Here is a 22,836-nt window from a genome sequence, read left to right on the forward strand (position 1 = left end):
AAATAATAATAATCTAAACTTACTTGCTGTATCATTTAGGTTTAATCTTTGATTCACTGCTTCTAAATCAGTTATCTGCAAACAAACAAATAAAAAAAAACCAATAACCAGAAGCATACAGAATTTATTGAAAAAAATAGTTCACACGAAAAGCAAAAAAACTAAAAAGGCTCTGTTAGGACTTACTGAGTTGCAGACACATCCCGAGACATCTGGAGATGGAGAGGGACTAAAAGGGCATAAAGCAGGAGATGACTCCTCTTTTGTGGGTGACGGAGTGTAGAAAGGAGTTTTAAGAAGGTGATTCAAGCTTCCGTGTGTTCCATTGTTGGGAGCTGGTTTGATCTCAAGTAGGTCTGTGAAGGGAGGGATCATTACTGTTCACTGTGCACTATAGTTTTATTATGAGTTTACACTCATAAGGTTATGTACACCAAGGTTATGTACACCAGTTGCACATGCGCCAGTTGCTGGGGAACATGGACAGGAGGGTAGTGTTCCATTCATGTCCTGCTTGTGATTTTCCCATGGGCCACTGGTCGGCCACTGTGTGAACAGAGTGCTGGACTAGATGGATCCTTGGTCTGATCCAGCAGGGCTCTTCTTAGGTTCTGAAGACTTAACTGGAACCAGAGCTCAGCCCCAGGTCATGCCAACTTGGCTATTAATAAAAATGCACAAGCATTTCCTGCTGGAGAACAACTATTTCCCAACCCTACAGCTACTGTGATTCTTTACAAGAACACAGAGTTATTAATTGCAATTTATTTATGGTCAGATTGATATGCTACTGTTGTGACATGCTCGCTTCTTCTCCATGGTTGGGTTCCATACCTCACCTGGGTAATGTGCAATGAAAAATGATATGTGGTGGATGTGGTTCCTGCAGAAACCAACCACGCTGATGCCAGTTTCCCCAACGCTGGTGTGGTTCTGCCCCACCGAAGCCACCCATCTTATGTTGATTCCTTCAGCAAAACAACACCAATGTGTGGTTTGGAGTTCAGTAATGGGTAGGTGGCAACTGTATTGCGCTGGTCGTGAGTGAATGGGACCTTCTCATGCAAGTTGGGTTGCATGAGAAGAATGTCGAAATAACTACATGCATAATCAGCTTTGGCCATATCGTTTCAGTGCATAATTTCAACTGGTTCTTACCAACATCATGTGGAAATTCTATTCTATTCCCAGGCACTTAATGTCATAGGATAGACTTCTTAATGCATCAGTTGAATTGTTTACAGTTGTCACTGAAGTTTTAGTTGTTTTATGGGTTTGTGGTATTTTATTGATAATTGTTTTTAGCTACTTTAAATTGTTTAAAATCTTTATATGTTTTAATTTTTATATGTTTTTGTTGTAAGTCACTTTGAGTCTTTTTTTTTTTAGAAAGAATTTATCATCATCATCATCATCATCATCATCTCTTTTCTCACTTGTGGAGGTTTTTCTTGATGGATATGACGGGCTTTGCCAGGTCATGCTGTCTTTTACTGATTCAGGAATTTCCTGACAGATGAGCATGTTTTACGGATGACTGATTTCTGGATGTTGGTGTGAATGCATTTTGGTAGGCCCAGTTTCTGAAGGTTTCTGTGTTGTTGTTATTATTGATTCCCAAAACCAGACACACCCACACACCATTTCATTTCATGAAGAGAGTTTCCTTTTCTGTGTTTCTGCTACATTACCTCCCGGTGTTGTTGTACTATAGCAGAATAACACAAGCAATAAAATACCCTTTCTTTCACTTTTAGAAATAATACTCCATTTTCCCTGCTCTAAAAAAACCCTGGGAAAGTGCTCTGAGAAAACAGAAGGAAAACTAGAGGATCACAATGTCGTCTAAAGCACCCACTTCACTGAATTTGGTTTTCCTTGCTGCAGAATTTACGAAAGATTTGGTGCAAAATGTACGGGGTCTAGTTTATACTCACCACTCATTAAGTTGTAAACCTCAATGTTTTCAAAAGCCTTCACTTCAGTTTTTTCCTTAAATCCTGGTCCATGTGCTACAAAGATGGCCTGGATAGTCATAATAAAAATGGTGTTACTAAACAGCTTTCAGATGAGTTTTTAATAAATAAATAAAGCTGGCTTAGCAAACTTTTAATTCATGCCATATAAGGGGGAAAAGCATAATTGATTGCTACTGATTTGAGACAGTAGGCTTCTTTCAGGGGAAAAAATTGTAATATATAGTCCAGGAAAAGATCTACACTGGAGCTTGATACATATTCTCAGACAACAAAACAAAACTTCTTACCTCCATACTTTTGAATTCATTGTCATATCCATGGTTACCACCACCACAAAATGTAAAACTTTTGGACCTAAAAAGAGACATATATTTTATTAACATGTGAACATTCAAACAGTAATATTAAGTTCTCCAAATTAGGGCTGATTCCAAAGAGGAATTATTTTTGCAATCCATGTCAAAAAGCACTCCTTTCAGCAGTTTTTGGTAAGTGCTTCAAAAGAACAATTGAATAGAATACATGGCCTAACTCAAGAAGTTTTGCCCTCGATCTGAATAGGATTTATTTGGCCTCAGCAATATAACCAGCACGTAGTCAAATCTAATTGGCTACATGGCACTGTCAGGACATTCATTTCATGGGCTTGTGTCCAATGGTATTCATCCACCACAGCAGCAGACACTGTTGACAGAACAGAGTCCGTCTCCCCACTGCAGCTCACCACATGACCACCAAATCTGCTCTTTGAATGTTGCCCATGTTTTTTGATTGGTTGGGGAAGCTCGGAAGATGGCAACAAGGGAGAGGGCCTTTTCGGTGATGGCCCCCAGACTGTGGAATGATCTCCCTGGTGAGGCTCGCCTGGTGCCAACACTGCTAGCTATTTATTTATTTATTTATTTATTACATTTTTATACCGCCCAATAGCCGAAGCTCTCTGGGCGGTTCACAAAAATTAAAACCACAATAAAACACCCAACAGGTTAAAAACACAATTACGAAATACAGTATAAAAAGCGCAACCAGGATAAAACCACACAGCAAAGTTGATATAAGATTAAAATACAGAGTTAAAACAGTAAAATTTAAATTTAAGTTAAAATTAAGTGTTAAAATACTGAGTGAATAAAAAGGTCTTCAGCTGGCGATGAAAAGAGTGCAGTGTAGGTGCCAGGCGGACCTCTCTGGGGAGCTCGTTCCACAACCGGGGTGCCACAGCGGAGAAAGCCCTCCTCCTAGTAGCCACCTGCCTCACTTCCTTTGGCAGGGGCTCACGGAGAAGGGCTCCTGTACATGATCTTAAGGTCCGGGCAGGTACATATGGGAGGAGGCGTTCCTTCAGATAACCTGGCCCCAAACCGTTTAGGGCTTTAAATGTCAATACCAGCACTTTGAATCGGGCCCGGACCTGGACTGGCAGCCAATGAAGCTGGAAAAGGACTGGCGTAATGTGATCTCGCCGGCCAGTCCCTGTTAGTAAACGGGCTGCCCTATTTTGTACCAGCTGAAGCTTCCGGACCATTTTCAAAGGCAGCCCCACGTATAATGCATTGCAGTAATCCAAGCGAGAGGTTATCAGAGCATGGATAACTGTAGCTAGGCTATCTCTGTCCAGATAAGGGCGTAGCTGGTATATCAACCTAAGCTGCTATCTTTCAGGCGCCAGGTTAAGACTTTTCTCTTCTCCCAGGCATTTAACAGCATTTAACAATGCTAAGTTTGTTTTCTAACGGATGTTTTTTTAAATGGATACTGATGTTTTTATACTGTTGCTTTTATGTTTCTGATGGTTTTTAAATTTTGCATACTTTTTAATGTTTACTGTTTTAACTTTTGTGAACCGCCCAGAGAGCTTCTGCTGTGGGGCAGCATATAAATGTAATTAATTAATTAAAACATGGGAAGTAGAAAGAACCCCTAGCCCCTGGCAGAGGTGCGGAAGGGGATGAGAAATGGTGCTAAGACACCTGACGGCTAAACAAATGGAACACCCTACTTAGGGAAGCTTGCCTGGTGCTTAACTGGTTAGTTTCAGACGGCAGGCAAAGTCCTTTTTAAATATTTGATGTTTGACGCCCTGTTGGTCTCTTAAACGAACAGCATCTTAGTATTTAATTTTTTTATTTGTATTGTATATCTTTCAAACTTGTAAGCTGCCTTGGAAATTGGTGGGAGATTCGGAACAGATAAAAGGAAGTACTACTTCACACGGCGCATAGTTAAAACTATTGAATTCACCACCACAAGATGTAGTGATGGCCACCAGTTTGGATTGCTTTAAAGGGGGTTGGATAAATTCTTAGAGAAGGCCATCAGTGGCTACTAGTCATGATGGCTATGTGCTAACTCCAGTATCAGAGGCAGGAGGCCTATGTACACCAGTAGCTGAGGAACATGGGAGAGGACCCTGGTCGGCAGCTGGTTGGCCATTGTATGAACAGAATGCTGGATTAGATGGACCCTTGGTCTGATCCAGCATGGTGCTTCTTATATTCTTAAGGTGGAGTTTTTAATATCCAAATAGATAGATCCCTATGTAGAACAAGCAAGCAGCAGCACTGTCTTCTTCTTTGGCCAGTGGTTAAGCATGTCAAGGAAGTGCTGCTACTTAGGCTAGCCCCACACTTTGTATGACATATATGTTTGTATCCTAGAATTACTGTAGCATATCCTTCAGTAAGTTTGTAAAGTGTGGACCAAAGATGCACTTCATTATGCCACATGGACACATATCAGGAAGCCGTGGAGCATAAGGCTCCCAGGCACATAGAAATATGCTGCTCTTAGGGCACAATCCTAAGCATGTTTAGACAGGGGGAAAAATCTAAAAATTTCCAGCATTGCCCATCCAACCTTCTTGGAACACACCTGGCAAAAATGGCTTAGATTTATAAAGGAACTTTCATTTGCATAGTTTAGAATGGCTTGTTTTTCCCAATAGTTATTTTTTCTCCTTGACCTGCCTTTGAGGTGCCAAAGGCATTTCATAATAATGTGACTAACAATAACTGTGGTTGCCTGGAAATGTTAGCTCACTCACAGCTGTGTTATTTCAAAGGCATATAGATGGAATAACAATGTCTGCCAAACTAAAAGTCTGGATTATTGGAAATATTTTTTTTTCCTCTTCAGCTATCTTGGATCACGGTTTAGAGATTAGCGTAAATTCTGCTTAGAACTTCTCTTGGATGTTTCTTAACTTCAAACACCGTCAATATTTTGTCAATTTTTCATTACAAGGTTGAATAATAGATACATTCTAAACATGTTTTTGTTCCTGAATTTCCTAGTAGGTATTATAAGCTCAAGTAAAGTGGTTATTTACTGTTTAACACCTTAATTCTGTACATAATAAATATGTATTGCTTTTCAAAAACTTACACCTACGGCTTGTGGCTACCAAACGCCAAAAGTGATAAGAGAATCATATTCATCAGAATAATGTCTTCACATTTAGTGAAGTAAAGGTGTGGGACCTGGTGGCACTGTTACAGAGAGTGTGGTAGAAGGTGTTGCCTGCTGTGGGAAAGGTCTGATAGAAAAACTATTCTCATTGGTAAATAGGTAGGAATGTCTCACAGGCTCTCAGAGCAGGATTGGGGGAGAATGAGAACAGTCCCCCAATGCAGCAGGGCTGGCTTACCACATTTTGAAATAAATGAAGAAACATACATTACCAGTTTTTGGGTGTTTTGTTGTTGTTGTTGTTGTTGTTGTTGTTGTTTTTGAATTTGTTAAAAGTGGGGAGCAGGGAGCATGTAAGATAATTAAGCCCAGGATCTAAAATTGCCTCACTGTAGCACTAGCATCAGGATCCAGAAGAGGAAATTATAGAATCATAGAATAGCAGAGTTGGAAGGGGCCTACAAGGCCATCGAGTCCAACCCCCTGCTCAATGCAGGAATCCACCCTAAAGCATCCCTGACAGATGGTTGTCCAGCTGCCTCTTGAATGCCTCTAGTGTGGGAGAGCCCACAACCTCCCTAGGTAACTGATTCCACCGTCGCACTGCTCTAACAGTCAGGAAGTTTTTCCTGATGTCCAGCCGGAATCTGGGTTCCTTCAAGAGATGAAGATGAAGATATTGCAATATTCATCAAAGATTATGAAGTGAGAATATGCAAATGACCTCGTTTGCTCATCTGTTGGCCTTTAAGGGGTGACAGTTGGTTGTATTTTTCTGGAGGTTTTTCTTTTTATTCTTTCCTGTGTTTTAAAATTGCTTAATTGTTTTAAGGTTCCATTCTTTTGAACAATGCCGAGCCTGCTGGATGAAAGGCAGCTTATAAATATTTTAATTAATGAAGTAAGACTTAACATTTGTCATTTGCCTTTCTGCTCTTCAGTTTCCTTTGTACCTTTTCCCACTAAAGTACAAGCATTGTACAGAATAGTTGTTTCAATGTGTGGCCCTCGCTCATAGCCACAGCATGAAGAGGAATGCATTAATATGGAAATGCTGGAGGGAAGAGAGAGGCGGTCCAGTTGCTTAGAAAGAGCGTTCACTAGGAATTTGCCTAAAAAGCTCTCCTTCATACTGAACTTCAATTTCAACCCCAGCCTAAATGGGTTTGTAAAGCCTCTTTTTCCATCTGCGCATTTCATTCAACAGCTGTCGGAGAAGGGAATGCGAAAGTGATTCTGGAACTGATACATAAATCATGGTGATTAATTACATCATCCAATAACCTCATCTGTTTTTTGGGAAACACTAAGTAATAAAGGAAAACTAACTTCTCTGTTTTGAGGGAAATTAAAGATTCCCATGAGATAGCTGTGCATAATTTCCTACACTAGTCCTCAATTACTTTAGGTTCAGTGGAATTTTCAGATCATCATTAATATGAAATTGTGTGCATTTCCATATAGACTAGTTGATTTAATGTAGTATATCGAACCCATCAGTGTTACCTTTCCCAAGGCAGTTTACAGGGATATTAAAACAATCAAGTTAAATTAATAAAAACTAATGCTCTGAAACAATGAGTACTGGAGCAGTAGCAAAAGAGCACAGCAGCAATAGAATGAGAACCAGTTAACACAATGTTTTAAAAAAGCCGGGCTGATTGAAAAGGTCTTCGCCTGGTGCCAAAATGACAGAAAAAGAGGCACCAGGCAAAAGTCCCAGATGAGAGCATACCATAAGTGGGTCATCACAACTGAAAGGACTCTTTCTCCAGTAGCCACCTCCCAGCAACAGGCCTCAGCAGATGATCTCAAGAATGGGGAGGTTCAAGTGGCAGATTTTGAATTTAATTCAATCCCACTGAAGTAAGGCGGTTAAGTCCCATTTGATGCCAATGGGGTTTTTTTTAAAAAAAAAAAAAAGGGGGGGGGAAACCAAATCTTAATATTAGTAATAAATTAGGCCAGGATTGCACTCACTTCTGAGATTCTAGGAAATAAATTACACTAAACAAGAAACACCAACTACATGTGAAACAAAAATCTAGCTTGCAAAGACACACACATATACACACACACACACACATTCACACCATCACATACATTCATACACAGAGAGAGAGAGAGCGTTCATGTCCTGCTAGGTATTGTTTTAATTATCTGAAGAAATGTGTGTTCTAAATGAACACTATTGGCAGTAATCCAAGGATACAGAGCTACTAAAACAAACAGAAAACTAGAAACTATTGGTTGTATCCAGATTTAGTCATGCTTAGAGTAGATTAACGTGGCTAATTTAAGTCCCACTGATTTCAATGTGCCTAATTTAAACATGACTAACTCTGGATACAATCTTTTAGGAAAGGAGACTTTTTAAAAAACAATTGGAATCAGAGATGGACGAAAGTAGAAAATACAAATGGTGCCTCTGACAAAATGATAAATTGTGTTATTCTTTATGTATATATTTAAGTGTTTGGTTCAGGTTTAGATTTGCTGTGGCCAGTTCTTTAATTTTCAGGAAAGAGTAAGTAAGTGGAAGGGGGGAGTTAGAAAGGTGAGGAGTGTGAATGGTGTTGTCTGATTGGTTGGTTGATTTGAATGGAGAGAGAGGAGGGGGAGTGAGAGGACAGTTTAGCAGCCGGCCTCCTGCTGCCGGGGTAAGAGCCACCCGGGTCGGAGAGCTCGGCTTCCGCTTCCGCCGAGCTCTCCGACCTGGGTGGCTCTTACCCCGGCAGCAGGAGGCCGGCGAGGAGGTGGCGGCTGGGGAACCGGCCGCGTCCTTGCCGCTGCTGCCGCCTCCTCCGCCTCTTCCTCCGTCTCTTCTTTCTCCGGCTACACCATCGTTTTGACGGCACACTGAAGGCGCATGCAAGCGCCTTCAGTACGACATGTAGATTTCCTCTGAGTTAGAGGAGTCAGGGTTAAGGAGTTAGTGAGGGAAGGAGTGAAGTTTAGTAGAGGCTTGAAAGTAGGATTATAGGATTTGGAGGTGCTTAGTATTCCCTGGGAGGTTGAGGGAGGTAGATGTATGCAGATAACATAGAACAATCTTAAAGTGTCATTTAAAATCTTTTTCTATACAAACTTTGTTCTTATTTTGTTGAACAACCACGTCTGCTCGGTCATTTGCGTTACTTCAGGTAGACAATACATATGCACACTCACACACAAAAGGTTTATTATTCCCTCATTCTTTTAGAAAATAAAGAACAGGGTGGTATCAGCGAAAGAGAGGTTTGATAATAAACGTCACTGAGATTGGTGATGCCCCAGTGCCCCAGTCCAGTCCGTGGGAAGATCAAACTGGTCCTAATTGTTGATCAAGTTCCCTCCCAAATATAACTCTTCATACTTATTTATTTATTTATTTATTTACTACATTTCTATACCGCCCAATAGCCGGAGCTCTCTGGGCGGTTCACAAATACATTTATTAGCGATTTTAGGAGCTTAATTATTATCACCCTTTTCACCTTTAGTCAGTCATTTTCCCTGTGGCTGTAAATGCAAAGAGGAAGGATACTCTGACCCCAGTCACCGGGCACAGGAAGTAGGGCTGCCAGGAGCGTTGTGCCCCGCCCCTTGCTACAAGCATGTGTGAATGATAAACCCTACTTCTGTGGGGTATTTCCCTCCTTTTTAATATAAAATGTGAAATACTTATATAAGCTGCTCAGTACATTTGAGATATAGTGGGATATAAAGTGAATTAATAAATTAATGCATGCATGAATTAAGCAATAGAGACTTTGATAGTACCCCCAAATCTGGGGCACTCACTCTACCTAATGGTAGGGCCAGCCCTGGCTATATGTTCAACAACAGTACCATACCTCACAGCCAACCACTGCCGATCCACCATGAGATGAACTTTGTCAATACGAACGTTGTTCACATAATGCAAACGCTTTGGTAAGTTTGGAGTCAAGTAGGCTTTGAAGTGTTGATTTGGCTTTCGGCACTGAAAATGGAAAAGTGAACTTGTGAGATTTTCACATCACAGAGAAAAAAAATACAATTATGGACATAGACCTGTTAGGAGAGTCTCTGAAAGATATCTGTACCCTCAGAGATTAAGAGCTTTTCTACACACAGCTGTTAATCCACTATATGTACTTTTGGTTTTGTCACGGAATCCGAGCCCTACACAAAGAGGTTTTCCTTTCCTCCTTTTCTGCTACATAACCTCTAGGTGGCACTGTGCTATAGTCAAATAATATAATTACACAAGTAGGAAAATACATTCTCTTTCAGTTTCAGAAATAATACTCCATTTCACCCAGAAAATACTCTTAAAAAACAGAAGAGAAACTGGAGGTCACAGCATTTTCGAAAGACCCTGTAAACAACCATAATAACGAGCGTTATTATTCCGTATCAGGAATAACAAGCACACTATAAATGCCTTGTGTAGAAAAGCTTACACTAGTTCCCCAGACATTTTGTACTACAATTCCCTGAATTCTTGACCACTGGCCATGCTCACTGGGGATAATAGGACTTGAGGTCCAAAACATCTGGGGAGCAACAGGTTGGGGGAGGCCGCACTACACACACCACAGTGGCTCTTCTTTAAAGCAGAATCCTCAATCCAGTAAAATGTATGTGACGATCTCTTAGGATCACTTCCAGCCATATAGTGAAGGGCATCTATCCATCCCTAGACATGAGCGTATACAGCCCTTTCACAATAATAATATGATGTAGATTTTTTTTTGTGGTAGAGATCTATTTCTATTATTGCAAAATAGATTAGTGTGCTCCTTGAATATAGTTCAGCAAAATATAGGTACTAAAGATGGAGGTGGGGGCAGATTAGCCCTCACAAGCCCATAGCAGATCCAGAACAATACCTCAATGATATGCTTGCTGCTAACATAGTCTTAATGTAGCTACAGGGAGAAAGGGATGACAATGCTTACTCACTGTGAGGTTTTTGACAATTCCTTCTGAATCAACTGTTTGGAAGAAAATACAAATAAGTTTCATTGAAGGTACCATGTGATTCCCCACCCTTACTTTATAAGTACCCTTTATTACTATAAATCTATGTTAAGTAAAAGCCTCCTCCATCAATCCCATGATGCAAGATTCACCTATACATACTGCTAAACTCGATGTGACGTTGAAGATGCATTAATCTCTCTCTCTTTCTCTCTCTCTCTCTCTCTCTCTCTCTCTCTCTCTCTCTGTATTTATTTGCTAAAAGCTGCTATAAGGGTTCAATATAGATCAAAGTTGTGGCTCAGTGGGAGAGGGATTAACCCTTTCCTCCTGTGCTGCAGCTGTGATCCAGTTGATTCCCTTCCCCTAAGCTGCTATTAGCTTTGGGATGCAGGTCAACATGCAGGCATACTATCAGTGTCTGTATGGTTTCTTCTCCATGGGTCACAACAGCTTAGGGGTGGGGAAAGAGTGACTTGTATCTCAGAATCAGTGCACGGAGAAAGGGTGACACACTTCCTTCTCTGCCATGGCTCTGATCCAAAAACGACATCATAAGCTGCTTTTAGTAAAAGGGGGGAAAAGATGGAAACATTGAGCTTCTCTACATTAAGCAAAAATCCCATACCCTTACTGGATGTTCTTCTTCTGGAGTTTTTACAGGTTTATGATGGGTACCATTATACAGTGAACATGTAATTTGGTATTGAAAACTTCCTTTCTCGATACTGCTCTATATGTTTAATGAAACAACGCCATCCAGTGCTGGCAGTACACACTGGCATTACACACTACCAATAGGCTATGTTAATTTTTATTTCAGCTTATCTCCAATCTTTTTTAAAGTGAAATAAAGGAAGAAAGTGCAGGAGACATCCTAGAGGTTGCTGACATTGTGTAAAGGACCCACAAACCTCCATGAGTGACCAACCACAAGCATATAATAAATCACTCATGTAGAGAGAGTTACATTCAAGTATTTCTGACATCACATCTATTTTGGCTCTTACTGGGCTGCCCCATGATATTATGATCATATTCTACCCTATAACACTGCACTAGAGTAGTAAAACAACACGGAGTCTATATCTCAGGACTTTGCATATCTCCTTCATGTGATAACATCTAAAATAGAGGCATCACTCAGCAAAGTCATGTGGTTTTCCGTAATTCATGATTGTAGGGTTATCATTTACAGGTCTGAGGGCAAAGCTTGTTCTCTGCTTCCCCAGAAGGCAAGACTAGATTTAATGGCCATAGTAAGGGGAGGATAGGTTTTGGTTTAGAATGAGAAGAAACCGAATGGAAAGATCAATCCTACAATAGGATCCGTTGCCATTGAGAGTGGTGGGCTCATCTTCCCTGGAGGTCCTAAAGCAGAGAAACTGGAGAGCCATCTGTTGGGAATGCTTTAGCTCTGGGTTTCCCACAGTGAGCAGAGAATTGGACTAGATGGCCTACAAGATCCCCACTGACTCTATGATTTATGCAACTATGGTCCAAAGCTTACATGTAAAAAAGTCTGTCGGAATATTTCTTGATCGGATACGAGGTGCCGGACCATCATACATATAAAAATTAATTTGAGCAAAATAATCTGTCATATATTCCAGCTGGTTGCAGAAGGTCTTATCCATGCCTAAAGAAGAGAGTAAAGCATATTAAATAGTTTAAGAAATGTTGAACTTGCAAGATCAACAAAGTTCTTCACTGAGATACAAAAGAGCAAAATTATTATACCATGATCAGCCAGAACTATCAGATTGACACAGTTGTGCAGGTTTCTTTGTTTGAGGCCTTCCATTAACATTCCCAGGGCCTGGTCTGCCAGTTGTAAGGCCTGAATTGTCTATACAGAAGGAGAAAAGGTGTCATTGCCATTTTTTTTCATTCATGTTGAATACAGGACCACAACCAAGTCAATCACAATGGAATAAAATAAACAATAAATAACTTTTAAACAGCATGTTTTGATATTGCTTTCTACTGCATTCTGGGCTGTTTTCGAATTGGAGTCCCATTGACAGAGCAGGATGGGGAACCTCTAGCCTGCAGGCAAATTTAGCCTACCAATCTGGACGAGCCTCATCCCTTCAGTGGTGATTTCCCACTGGAGTAACAGCAGGAACCCCTGCAGTTATCACTGGTCGGGAATAACAGTGAGGATTTCACTTTAGATGGCACTCACCCTCCCAACTGGGAGAGGGATCAGATCACGAAGGGCTTCACTCATTTCATGTCCTCCCCAATACGGGAAGGTGTGAGCTGGTCCCCAGCAGAAGAGAATCTCCAGTCGGCATATCAGTCAGCATGGCCCCACCCATGTAACATTCATGGGCATGGGCCCAACCACTGAGGTCAACTGGCCTGAGGAGGACTGGCTGGGTGAGTTCATCAGCCCCACCCCCAACCTACCCTATTTCTTTGATTCTAAGACACACTTTTCCCCCCATATAAACATCTCTAAAAATGGGGTGCGTCTTAGAATCGCAGGTGTGTCTTAGGGTTTTTTTTTCTGTTGGTGGTACTGAAATTAGTGTGCGTCTTACAATCAAAGAAATACGGGTAATTCAGTTTCCCACCTTTGTGATAGAGAAATCAATTAATAATTTTAGTAGAAATTTACATGTCTTGCATTAATCGGTGCTCATGGTTCCAAAGTGATTTCATAATGCACAATTTTTGGAAAAGCCCTCAAAGAGTTTTGTGGCACATGAAAGAGCAACATTATTCTAGCATAAGCTTCTATGGATTAAAGTCATTAGATTCATGAAAGACAATTCTGAGTATACTCACACATGGGGTGTGGGTAGGGGGCAGATTGTAAGCAGTGAAGTCAGAGAGGAAATGACATGCAGAAAGTACAGACAGTGACAATCGTGCTATTAACATTGGCCGTCCACTAGACATTCCTATGTCATGTACGAATCCCCTTACTCACCCAGCCCAATGTCCTTAACCATTATTATGTCTCCAAATGGTTAAGGGGTGGAAGGAATTCATCCAAGGGATAGGAAAGCCTGGAGAAGGGAGCAATTTTATGGCCTGCTCTTGATCCCTTAAACTTAAAGCCTAAGAGGAGCCATTTTTCAAAGGGGTTCACAATGCTGGGGAGAGAAGGATTTGTCCTTCCCTCCCCACAACCATCTCTTCCCCAAAATCCCCCCTCCTTGTTGCAATTAAGCTTGGGGGGAAAACTTCCACAGCCATCGATGGAGGCTTTTTTAAAAGTCTTAATGCACTATGGATGAAGGAAGAGGGAAACTGTCTTATTTCCAATCAGTGATTAGAGATAAGACCGTTTCCCTGTTCGCCCATCCATGCTGTATTAAGACTTTGAAAATGCCTCCATTGATGGCTTTGGAGGCACCAAGCAGTGACTGGAGATAAGCTGATGGGCTGGAAGGGGACCTCCTGGGAAATAAGGGAAAACATTTTAGGCTGACAGATGATAGTTTCCCCAGCCCTGTTACAAGGAATCAGGGCATCTTTCCACAAGGTTGCACTCCTGTTGCAGGTATATAACACCTTCCTAGCATTCTTTCAGTGTTTTCTTACTCAGAAAATTAGATTCATTTCCCCCTTTCCTTTTACCAGATAGCACAGCCATTGTGATTGGGAGTGCGGTCTAAAAGGCAGCTTTGCCAGCTGTGATTACTCCGTTCTGAATATGGGTATCTAGTGGAACTTAGTTGAAGACATTAAAAAAGAAAACAAAAGCTTACTCCGCCATTAAGTGGTCCAAATGTGTGTCCAGATGTGTCAGGTTCCTCAATATACAAAGTATAGAAATCTGGCCTAGAATTTAAAAGAAAAGAGTAGTGTGACTGTTGAAAGGGGATCATGGCCCAACTTCACTCAAAGGAAGCTGCAAAAAACGTGCATTATCAAATGAAATGAAATATTTAGGTTCCATTTTACAGAAACATTTCACACACTAGATGTCTGAAAGTGGCCATGCCTAAAAATCTGTTCTCAGAATCTGTACTCAGTCAGGGATACATGTTTACCTTGTTTACCGGAGACCATCCCTATACTTTAGCTCTCCCTAATTTCCATGTAACAGGAAGGTTATTTACCCATAATCACACATACAAGAATTAAAACCGGGCCTCTTCATTTATCTACATGTAAATTTGACGGCTTGTTTCTCCACCTATGTAAATTCCTTCTACCAGCACCATCCTATCCCCAGGGCAGTGTCTACTCCAAAGTAAGTCTCATTGATTTCAGTGGGTCTTGATACTCCCAGGGAATTGGGAATAGGATGGCAGCCTAAAACCATTCATTTAATTGTGAATGCCACCGATCTTGACCGCAAGCCTGCACAAACTGTGGTCCTTCAAGCCAAACGCAGCCCACCACTCATGGATGGTGGCGCATTGCAGCCTCAGTTAAAACAACAACAACACCCTTCTGCCTACTGGACCTGCAAAAATTTGTAGCAAACCACTAGTATTTCTGCCGTTGTTATAGTGCGATGGCATCAGAAGTTTCCCCCATTACCTTCCCCTGATGTAACAAGCAGATCCCATCCCCACTTTACACATTAATGGCATAGCAGGTCTGGCCTAAGACGTTTTCGGGCCTGAGATGGAGCACCAATTGGGGACACACACACACACACACATACACACACAATACCCAACCAGATATTTGAGGCAGAAAATCCCACAATCACCCCTCCCTGAGAATAAAAAATACAAAGGGTTGGATGTTCCAGACTCAATTATACTACATGGTGCACAGAATATAGCAGCAAAACAACTGTTTAGTGGGTATACTCTTGAGGAGGTTAGAAAAGGAGGGAGGAAATGGAGTAATAGTTGGAAAAAAGAAGGGGAAAGGACTCAAGGCAGAATTTCTCAAAAAGGACAATTTGAAGGGGTCGAGTCTGGAGATACTGACAAAAATGACTGCATAGTTCCTATCTATAACATAACTAAACAATGCTAAAGAGCACACAACTGCATACAAAGTAAATTGTTTTATACAACACAAGTAAATACTTTTTTTTTAAGACAGATAAGTCAACTGAGTTGTTTTTCACAAGTCCAATTGTTTTATACAAAACAAGTAGGTAGACTGTTTATAAGACAGATAAGTTAACAGTAGTTTTTCAACAGGCATCCAGGTTTTATCCTGCTTCGTCATATATTAGACTTCATCAGAAACAACAGTACCATTATCTGTAAAACCAATAAACATAGGCAAGATTTAAATTGAATAACATTCAGGGTTTCATCATGATCTTCAAAAAGCATCTTTAAAAAACTATTTACTTGTGTTGTATAAAACAATTTACTTTGTATGCAGATGTGTGCTCTTTAGCATTGTTTAGTCTTGTTCTCTGCTGCCCTTTTGGTTTGTTGTTCCTCTCTATAACATGTCATGCAGCCTTCCCCAAGCTGGTGTCCTCCAGATGTGTTGCATTACAACTACCATCATCCCCAGTCAGCATTTCTTATGCTGGCTGGGGGTCATGGGAGCTGGAGTCAAACATATCTGGAGGGTGCCAGGCTGGGAAAGGCAGAAATGCAACGGAATCCATGTTCTGATCACATGACAATGTTTCCATATCATTCCTGACTAATGACATGGAGTCAAAGGAACAAAATGCAGAATGTAATGGGATTGCTCCATGCAACAGAGGAACAGGGAACTCGACATGGGACTGACATTTCCAGCAGCTGTCCCTGTATTTCTCACGAGGCCATTTCTACTGTGGGGCCTTCCAGGTGTTTTGGCTTAAAACTGCCATCAGCCCCAGCCCACAGAGCCAATGGTGAGAGATGATGGGAGTTGTAGGCCAAAATATCTGGAGGGCCACAAGTTGCCATCTAGAGTATACCTGAAAAAACAAAGCAAGATGAAAGGGAGATCAGAAATTCAGTGTGAAGGGACAGGAAGAAAGAAAAATAGCTAAGAGATGTTAATAACAAGGAGCAAGTATATTACTGAAGGAAGGCAGGGAGGTGACAAGAGTTCAGGTTTGGAGATAAAGGAGAAGGCAGAATGGGTAGAAAATATAGGAAAGCATACTTCCAAATATTTAGCATATAATGAGTAGACTTTCACAAGAAGATTCGTTTTCTAATCTGTCTTGGTTATTATTACCTCTCAGATTTGGGAAGATCAAGCCATTGCAGTAGCTCTGTAACTCTTTTTTCATATATAATTGATCTACAAGGAAGTCAAATGATATTTAGGCATCAAAAGCACATATCTCTAAAATAAAACAATGGTACATAGATGGTCCTTGGCTTTCATGGACAAATTAACAAAACAAATTTATGCCTATAATAATGAAGATGATTCAGACTCTTTTATGGCAAGTTGGTTAAATGTTTTCCTGAGAGACATCTGTCATTCTGCACAGCTTAACTTATAGTGCGAGTAAATTAAGGCTGCAGTCCTATGCATATTTACCTGTGAGGCCTATTAAATGTAATGGGACTTACTACTGAGAAAACATTAATGATATTAAGCTGCAGGTCTCATCATAATGACATACTGAATCTCTGTCTTTCCTACCATGTTTCAGTTGTTGATGTATTTCATTCATCATCATTATTATCATTAGTATTGTTATTGGTAAAAAAAAAGTATGAAAATATTTTCTTTTTCAATAAAAATGCATACTTTTAAAAAAGAAAAAATGCAACATAATATCATTTTTAATGCCAAGCATGACATGGCATTTTTAAGTTGACAGGTTTGGGCCCAATTCTAGCACGAAAGGAGATTTCTGCAGATGAAATAGCAACTTATCTGTATTAAGATTTAGGAGAAACCCTTTGCCATATCCATGTAGCACCGTAGTAAGAGTAGGGGCTACTTCAGTATATATGCAATATTTTGCAGATATTTCAGTATAACCACAAAACCATTAAACCCTATGCATATGTGCAGCCCCCAACCCACCACCCAGCATTACACGTGGACCTTGTACACCTCTGCATTAAAGGCAAGATAGATTATTTAGTTCCAGGACCTGGCAGCCAGACAAGACACATGGTTCCCACTAACAGTCTTAGTGGGAACCATGTGAGGAAAAAGAAAAGGAACCTCTCGTGCAAGCACTTGAGTCATTGCTGACTCCTAGAGGGACGCCTGCTTTTGCTGATGTTTTCTTGGCAGACTTTGTAGCGGGGTGGTTTGCCATTGCCTTCCCCAGTCGCAGTTACCTTTCCCCCAGCTAGCTGGGGACTCATTTTATCGACCTCGGAAGGATGGAAGGCTGAGTCGACCTGAGCCGGCTGCCTGAGAACCAGCTTCCGCTGGGATTGAACTCAGGCTGTGCAGAGAGTTTCAGCTGCAGTGACTGCCGCTTACCACTCTGCGCCACACGAGGCTCTTAACGGTCTTATGAACTGGTTGGTAAATAATGACCCAGTAATTGTAAAGTGAATAAAACCCTGGTTCAGTGTCAGCTTTTTAGAAATCTAATACAAGCATCTGCACTTCAGGCATATTATTAATTAAAAGTACAGACATCTGTATACAATTCTGTACCTGGCACAAGTTCATTTTTTTGAAACCTAATCTTCAACTTACTTGTTGTACAACTTGTATATATTAGGGAATGATCCACTGATGTTTACATCAGATCCAGGCCAAAAGTAAGTGCCGGCTTTCAAGCCCTGATACATTGCTGTATGCCAAATCTGCAAGAAACATACACAAATACAGGCATTTGAAGATAGTTGTTTTTGTAGGACAAACCCATATAAAAGTTCCAGTAATATGAAGTCTTAATGGAGCTAAAATCAGGCTAATCACTACAAGGAAAAGGCGGTGGCACCCTTGCTATGGAAGTGCCTGTCATTAAAGGCTCATTAAGTTGGCTTCCTCTCAGTTATTTGGAGACTGGTCAAGACCTTTTTAATCCTACATGGACTTTGAAGGTGCTAGCTACGTAATTGCTTTACGTTCTGCCATGAATGTTTGGGGCTGTTAGTTGCTTTATGCTGTTTTTATTTAGGGGGTTATGTTGTGTGGCACCTTAAGAACAGAAGTGGGCCAAAGGCTTATCTAGTCCAGCGTTCTGTTCATACACTGGCTGACCAGTTGCCTGTAGGAAGCCCGTAAGTAGGACATGAATGCAATAGCACTCTTTCACTTGTGTTCCCCAGAAACAGGCACATAAAGGCATACTGCTGCCAAAACTGGAGGTAACACATAGACATCATGACTAATAGCCATTGATAGCCTAACTCTCCATTCAGACAACAAGTTTCTCAACAGTGGTTTTAGAACTCCACGGTGGAGTTTTTACACCACTGTTGAGAAATGTGTTGTCTGGCAGGGAAACTCCACTCAGCGGTGGTTTTTTTTGAAAACACTCCACGCAGAATATCACACTGTGCAGAGGAGAGTTCCTGCACAACTGTTGTGTTGCGTGTTGTGGGCAGGCTTCTTGGAGTGTTGGGTTGACTCTTTTGTTCTGGCAGGCTTTTGGTGAATGAGCTGGACCTCCATCTGTGCCAAGGACTTTTAAAATTGTCATTTTAAATGTTTTAATATTGGAATATGTTTAATATAGTTTTAACTTTTGTATATCTCTATTTATAGGTTTTAAATGTATATGTTTTAAATTTTGTTATGCCGACTTGAGGCCCAGCATTGGACAAAAGGCAGGATATAAATGAATATAATAATAATAATAATAATAATAATAATAATAATAATAATAATAATAATAATTTTCTCACTGGCTACAGAGTTCTCTGGCAAGAGTGACGAAAGAAGACAGTGCTGCTCTAGGAGAACCACCGGGATTGGGTTTTTTTGCAGCAATGGCTGATGGGATACCACCAGGAGGACTGGGGGAGGAGAGAGGGCAGAGGAACTGTCAATCAAACATTGCAATGGATTTTACTCAACTCCACGGTAGCCCACAGACACACAACGGTGGAGTTAGAACATGTTGTGTGGGGAGTACCCCCTCAAAAACTCAACCATTGAGTGGAGTCACACTGTATTGACTAATGTGTTGTCTGAACTGAGCCTTATCTTCCTTGAAGGACTGTGTGTGTGTGTGTGTGTGTGTGTGTGTGTGTGTGTGTGTGAGAGAGAGAGAGAGAGAGAGAGAGAGAGAGAGAGAGAGATCATGTGTGGGTAGGAAGGTGGGGAAGGTGGTATAGAAAGTCAAAGATAAACAAAATTGCAACACTTTGGAGAGTTGACTCACTCAACTATTTTAGCACATGATCATTGCAGACTTCTAGTCTGTGTTGGCCAATGCCCTAATTAGGCATTCCTATGTCCCTACTTTAGGCACAGGTATTAGGGGAAAGGTAGGAATTAAGGCTACTCTTGCTGAAATTCTGACCCTTTGCATCTCAGAAGCCATTGGCCCTGTTCTCACGTAACTACAACAACAACATCACCCAACAGCAAACCATGGGTTAACCCATGGAGTGAGGGAGGAAGCAGTAGCCAGGCACCTCTCCACCGTGCCTGGGTCCAGCTCCAGCTGAGAGCCCCCTCCCTCCTGCTACCAACTGTCTCTGCAGAGGCCACCAGTGAGGGAGGAAGCAACAGCCAGGCACCTCTCCACCGTGCCTGGGTCCAGCTCCAGCTGAGAGCCCCCTCCCTCCTGCTGTCAACTGTCACTGCAGAGGCCACCAGTGAGGGAGGAAGCAGCAGCCAGGCCCCTCTCCACCATGCCTGGGTCCAGCTCCAGCTGAGAGCCCCCTCCCTCCTGCTACCAACTGTCTCTGCAGAGGCCACCAGTGAGGAAGGAAGCAGCAGCCAGGCCCCTCTCCACCGTGCCTGGGTCCAGCTCCAGCTGAGAGCCCCCTCCCTCCTGCTGTCAACTGTCTCTGCAGAGGCCACCAGTGAGGGAGGAAGCAGCAGCCAGGCCCCTCTCCACCGTGCCTGGGTCCAGCTCCAGCTGAGAGACCCCTCCCTCCTGCTACCAACTGTCTCTGCAGAGGCCACCAGTGAGGAAGGAAGCAGTAGCCAGGCCCCTCTCCACCGTGCCTGGGTCCAGCTCCAGCTGAGAGCCCCCTCCCTCCTGCTGTCAACTGTCACTGCAGAGGCCACCAGTGAGGGAGGAAGCAGCAGCCAGGCCCCTCTCCACCGTGCCTGGGTCCAGCTCCAGCTGAGAGCCCCCTCCCTCCTGCTGTCAACTGTAACTGCAGAGGCCACCAGTGAGGGAGGAAGCAGCAGCCAGGCCCCTCTCCACCGTGCCTGGGTCCAGCTCCAGCTGAGAGCCCCCTCCCTCCTGCTGTCAACTGTCACTGCAGAGGCCACCAGTGAGGGAGGAAGCAGCAGCCAGGCACCTCTCCACCGTGCCTGGGTCCAGCTCCAGCTGAGAGCCCCCTCCCTCCTGCTGTCAACTGTAACTGCTGAACTTTGCAACTAAGATTGTAGTGCCTGAATTTGCTTTCTTCCCCCCCTCCCTCCCAATCCCCTTTCCTTTTGTGTCATGTCTTTTAGATTGTAAGCCTGTGGGCAGGGACCGTCAAGAAATACTTTTGTAAGCCACCGTGAGAGCCTTTTTTGGCTGAATGGCGGCATAAAAAATCCTTAAATAAATAAATAAAAAATAAAAAAAATAACCGCTAACAAGCCATGTTATGCTCTACAACCTATAAAGGAGGTGATTGTGGGTTGTGCAGTAAAAACCAAGGAGGCATTTGTGCTGCAGGCAGTGCACCCACTTGTCCTCGACAACCTATTGTTTTTAAACCAATAGGTTATTGTTACATGCAAACCAGGTTTTCGTATACAAACCTACTAGGTCTTACTATCCAATGTCTCCAATTTTCTTCCCCCTTACTTACAGTATTCAGTGGCTAAGGGTGCAATCCTATCCATGTTAAGACAGAAAAAAGTCCTACAGCTCCCAGCATTCCCCAGACAGCCACACTGGCTGGGGAATGCTGGGAGTTGTAGGACTTTTTTTCTGTTTAGAAATGGATAGGATTGTGTTCTTAATGTGCTTTACCATGGGCCAGAATAGATGGGATAAGGGAAAACATATTTCTTTATTCATGTGAAGGTTTCATTCACATCTAAAGCAAGGAGCACATCGAGAGGCTACATACAGGTTGTCCACCCCACCAGGCAGGGTTCGACTTGGCACTCCCAGAAAGCGAGAAGTTCTGGTTTAAGTAGACATCGTACATATTGTTGTCAATGATTCCATGAGATTCTGCGTACAAACCCTGAGGAAAAAGCATACACACTAAGTTAAGAGGAAATCGTTATCCTTATCTTGAAGTAAATGTGTACCCCAGGACCTGCTATGTAATGTTCAATACTCTGCTGGATTGTATCGCTATGGATGTTAAAACCGCTGAAAACCTAAGGGGTTAATCTTAGCTTTCTGCTCCCATATATTTGTTGCATATATCAATAGTGAGTGCCAATCCATATGTAGTCAAAATAGTACTATCCACACAGAAGATGTATCAGCAGGGCTGGGGGGACCCCATGGTTAATTCAAAAAATATGCAGGGGAAAATACCCTAAGGAATACGGAGGAATGCAAAAACATCCCAGTAAGAACTGAGCATGCTCATTGGGCACCAAATGCTCTCTGACTGGTGGGAATACACAGGGAGGGGGGAAGGAATGGAGTAAGTGGCTGGCTGGCATCCGGAACAGGAGCCCTCCACACTGCAACATTTTGTTGCAGGTGCCACTTGTTTCAGCTGTATCTTCAGCTAACTGACACGTGCATAGCTTTGTTGCCTTTATCATTTTACAAAGAGATGTCCATCCCATTAACTGTGTGAGGCTAAGGATATTTACTGAGAAGTCTAACTGAGATCAATGGGACATTCCCTTACAACTTCTGACAATCTAAGGCTGTATTTTGCTTTACACACCTGAAGGGGGGGTTATGATAGGCATCACAAGCTCTCCTGCCACCTGAGATGGAAAAGCACATGCACCACCACTGGCTGCCATTGCCACTACCTCCTTTCTCCCCTCCCCTGTGTCTGCCGCCCTTTCCACCACACTCCGTGACTGCCTCTCCTCTTCTCCCCCTATCCAATCTCTTTCTCTTCTGCTCCATTCTCTACTCCCCTACTACCTACTGCATCACTGCCACTGCTGCTGCCACTGCATGGTCTGCAAAGCAGCCAAGCTCTTTGAAGTGAACAGCGTAGCTCCTCAGAGAGGCAGCCATACCCAAATGCCTGGCTCAAGGGGTCCTTCCTCAGAGCCAGGGCATTGTGGGAGGGGGTGTCCCTAGAGATTGCTTGTACTGCTCGCAATTTCCGGAGATACCCTTCCTTCCATAATGCCTGAGTCCAAGGAAGGACCCTTCAGAGCTAGGCATTTGAAAAGCTGCAGGAGTCACTTTTCTGGCTGACACAGCTCTTCAGAGAGCTCAGACATCTTCTGGCTTGCTCCGAAAGGATCTGTAGAGTGGGCAGTGGCAGCAGCAATAGGAATAGGGTGGGAGTACGGGGGTGGGGAGAGACACGACAGTAGTAGTGGCAGTAGTGCAGCAGTAGCAAAAGGAGCAGCAATAGGTACT

At 42.4% G+C, this 22,836-nt stretch overlaps 1 protein-coding gene across 1 annotated transcript in view; it reads right to left on the minus strand.

The window, feature by feature from the left end:
- The window catches only part of ENPP3 (ectonucleotide pyrophosphatase/phosphodiesterase 3), a 69,394-nt gene that overhangs the window by 18,938 nt on the left and 27,620 nt on the right, over positions 1-22,836 (minus strand). Inside the window, exons 8-19 of the mRNA XM_063124672.1 lie at positions 21,392-21,511; positions 17,892-18,001; positions 16,452-16,517; positions 14,060-14,132; positions 12,075-12,183; positions 11,845-11,973; positions 10,317-10,348; positions 9,224-9,351; positions 2,267-2,333; positions 1,938-2,025; positions 187-356; positions 24-75 (exon numbers count right to left, since the gene is read on the minus strand). Of these exons, the coding sequence (XP_062980742.1) occupies positions 24-75; positions 187-356; positions 1,938-2,025; positions 2,267-2,333; positions 9,224-9,351; positions 10,317-10,348; positions 11,845-11,973; positions 12,075-12,183; positions 14,060-14,132; positions 16,452-16,517; positions 17,892-18,001; positions 21,392-21,511 (1,144 nt within the window). The remainder of the gene's footprint in view (positions 1-23; positions 76-186; positions 357-1,937; positions 2,026-2,266; positions 2,334-9,223; positions 9,352-10,316; positions 10,349-11,844; positions 11,974-12,074; positions 12,184-14,059; positions 14,133-16,451; positions 16,518-17,891; positions 18,002-21,391; positions 21,512-22,836) is intronic.

Source organism: Elgaria multicarinata, chromosome 4, assembly GCF_023053635.1.
Source record: "Elgaria multicarinata webbii isolate HBS135686 ecotype San Diego chromosome 4, rElgMul1.1.pri, whole genome shotgun sequence".
Classification (NCBI taxonomy): Eukaryota; Metazoa; Chordata; class Lepidosauria; order Squamata; family Anguidae; genus Elgaria; species Elgaria multicarinata.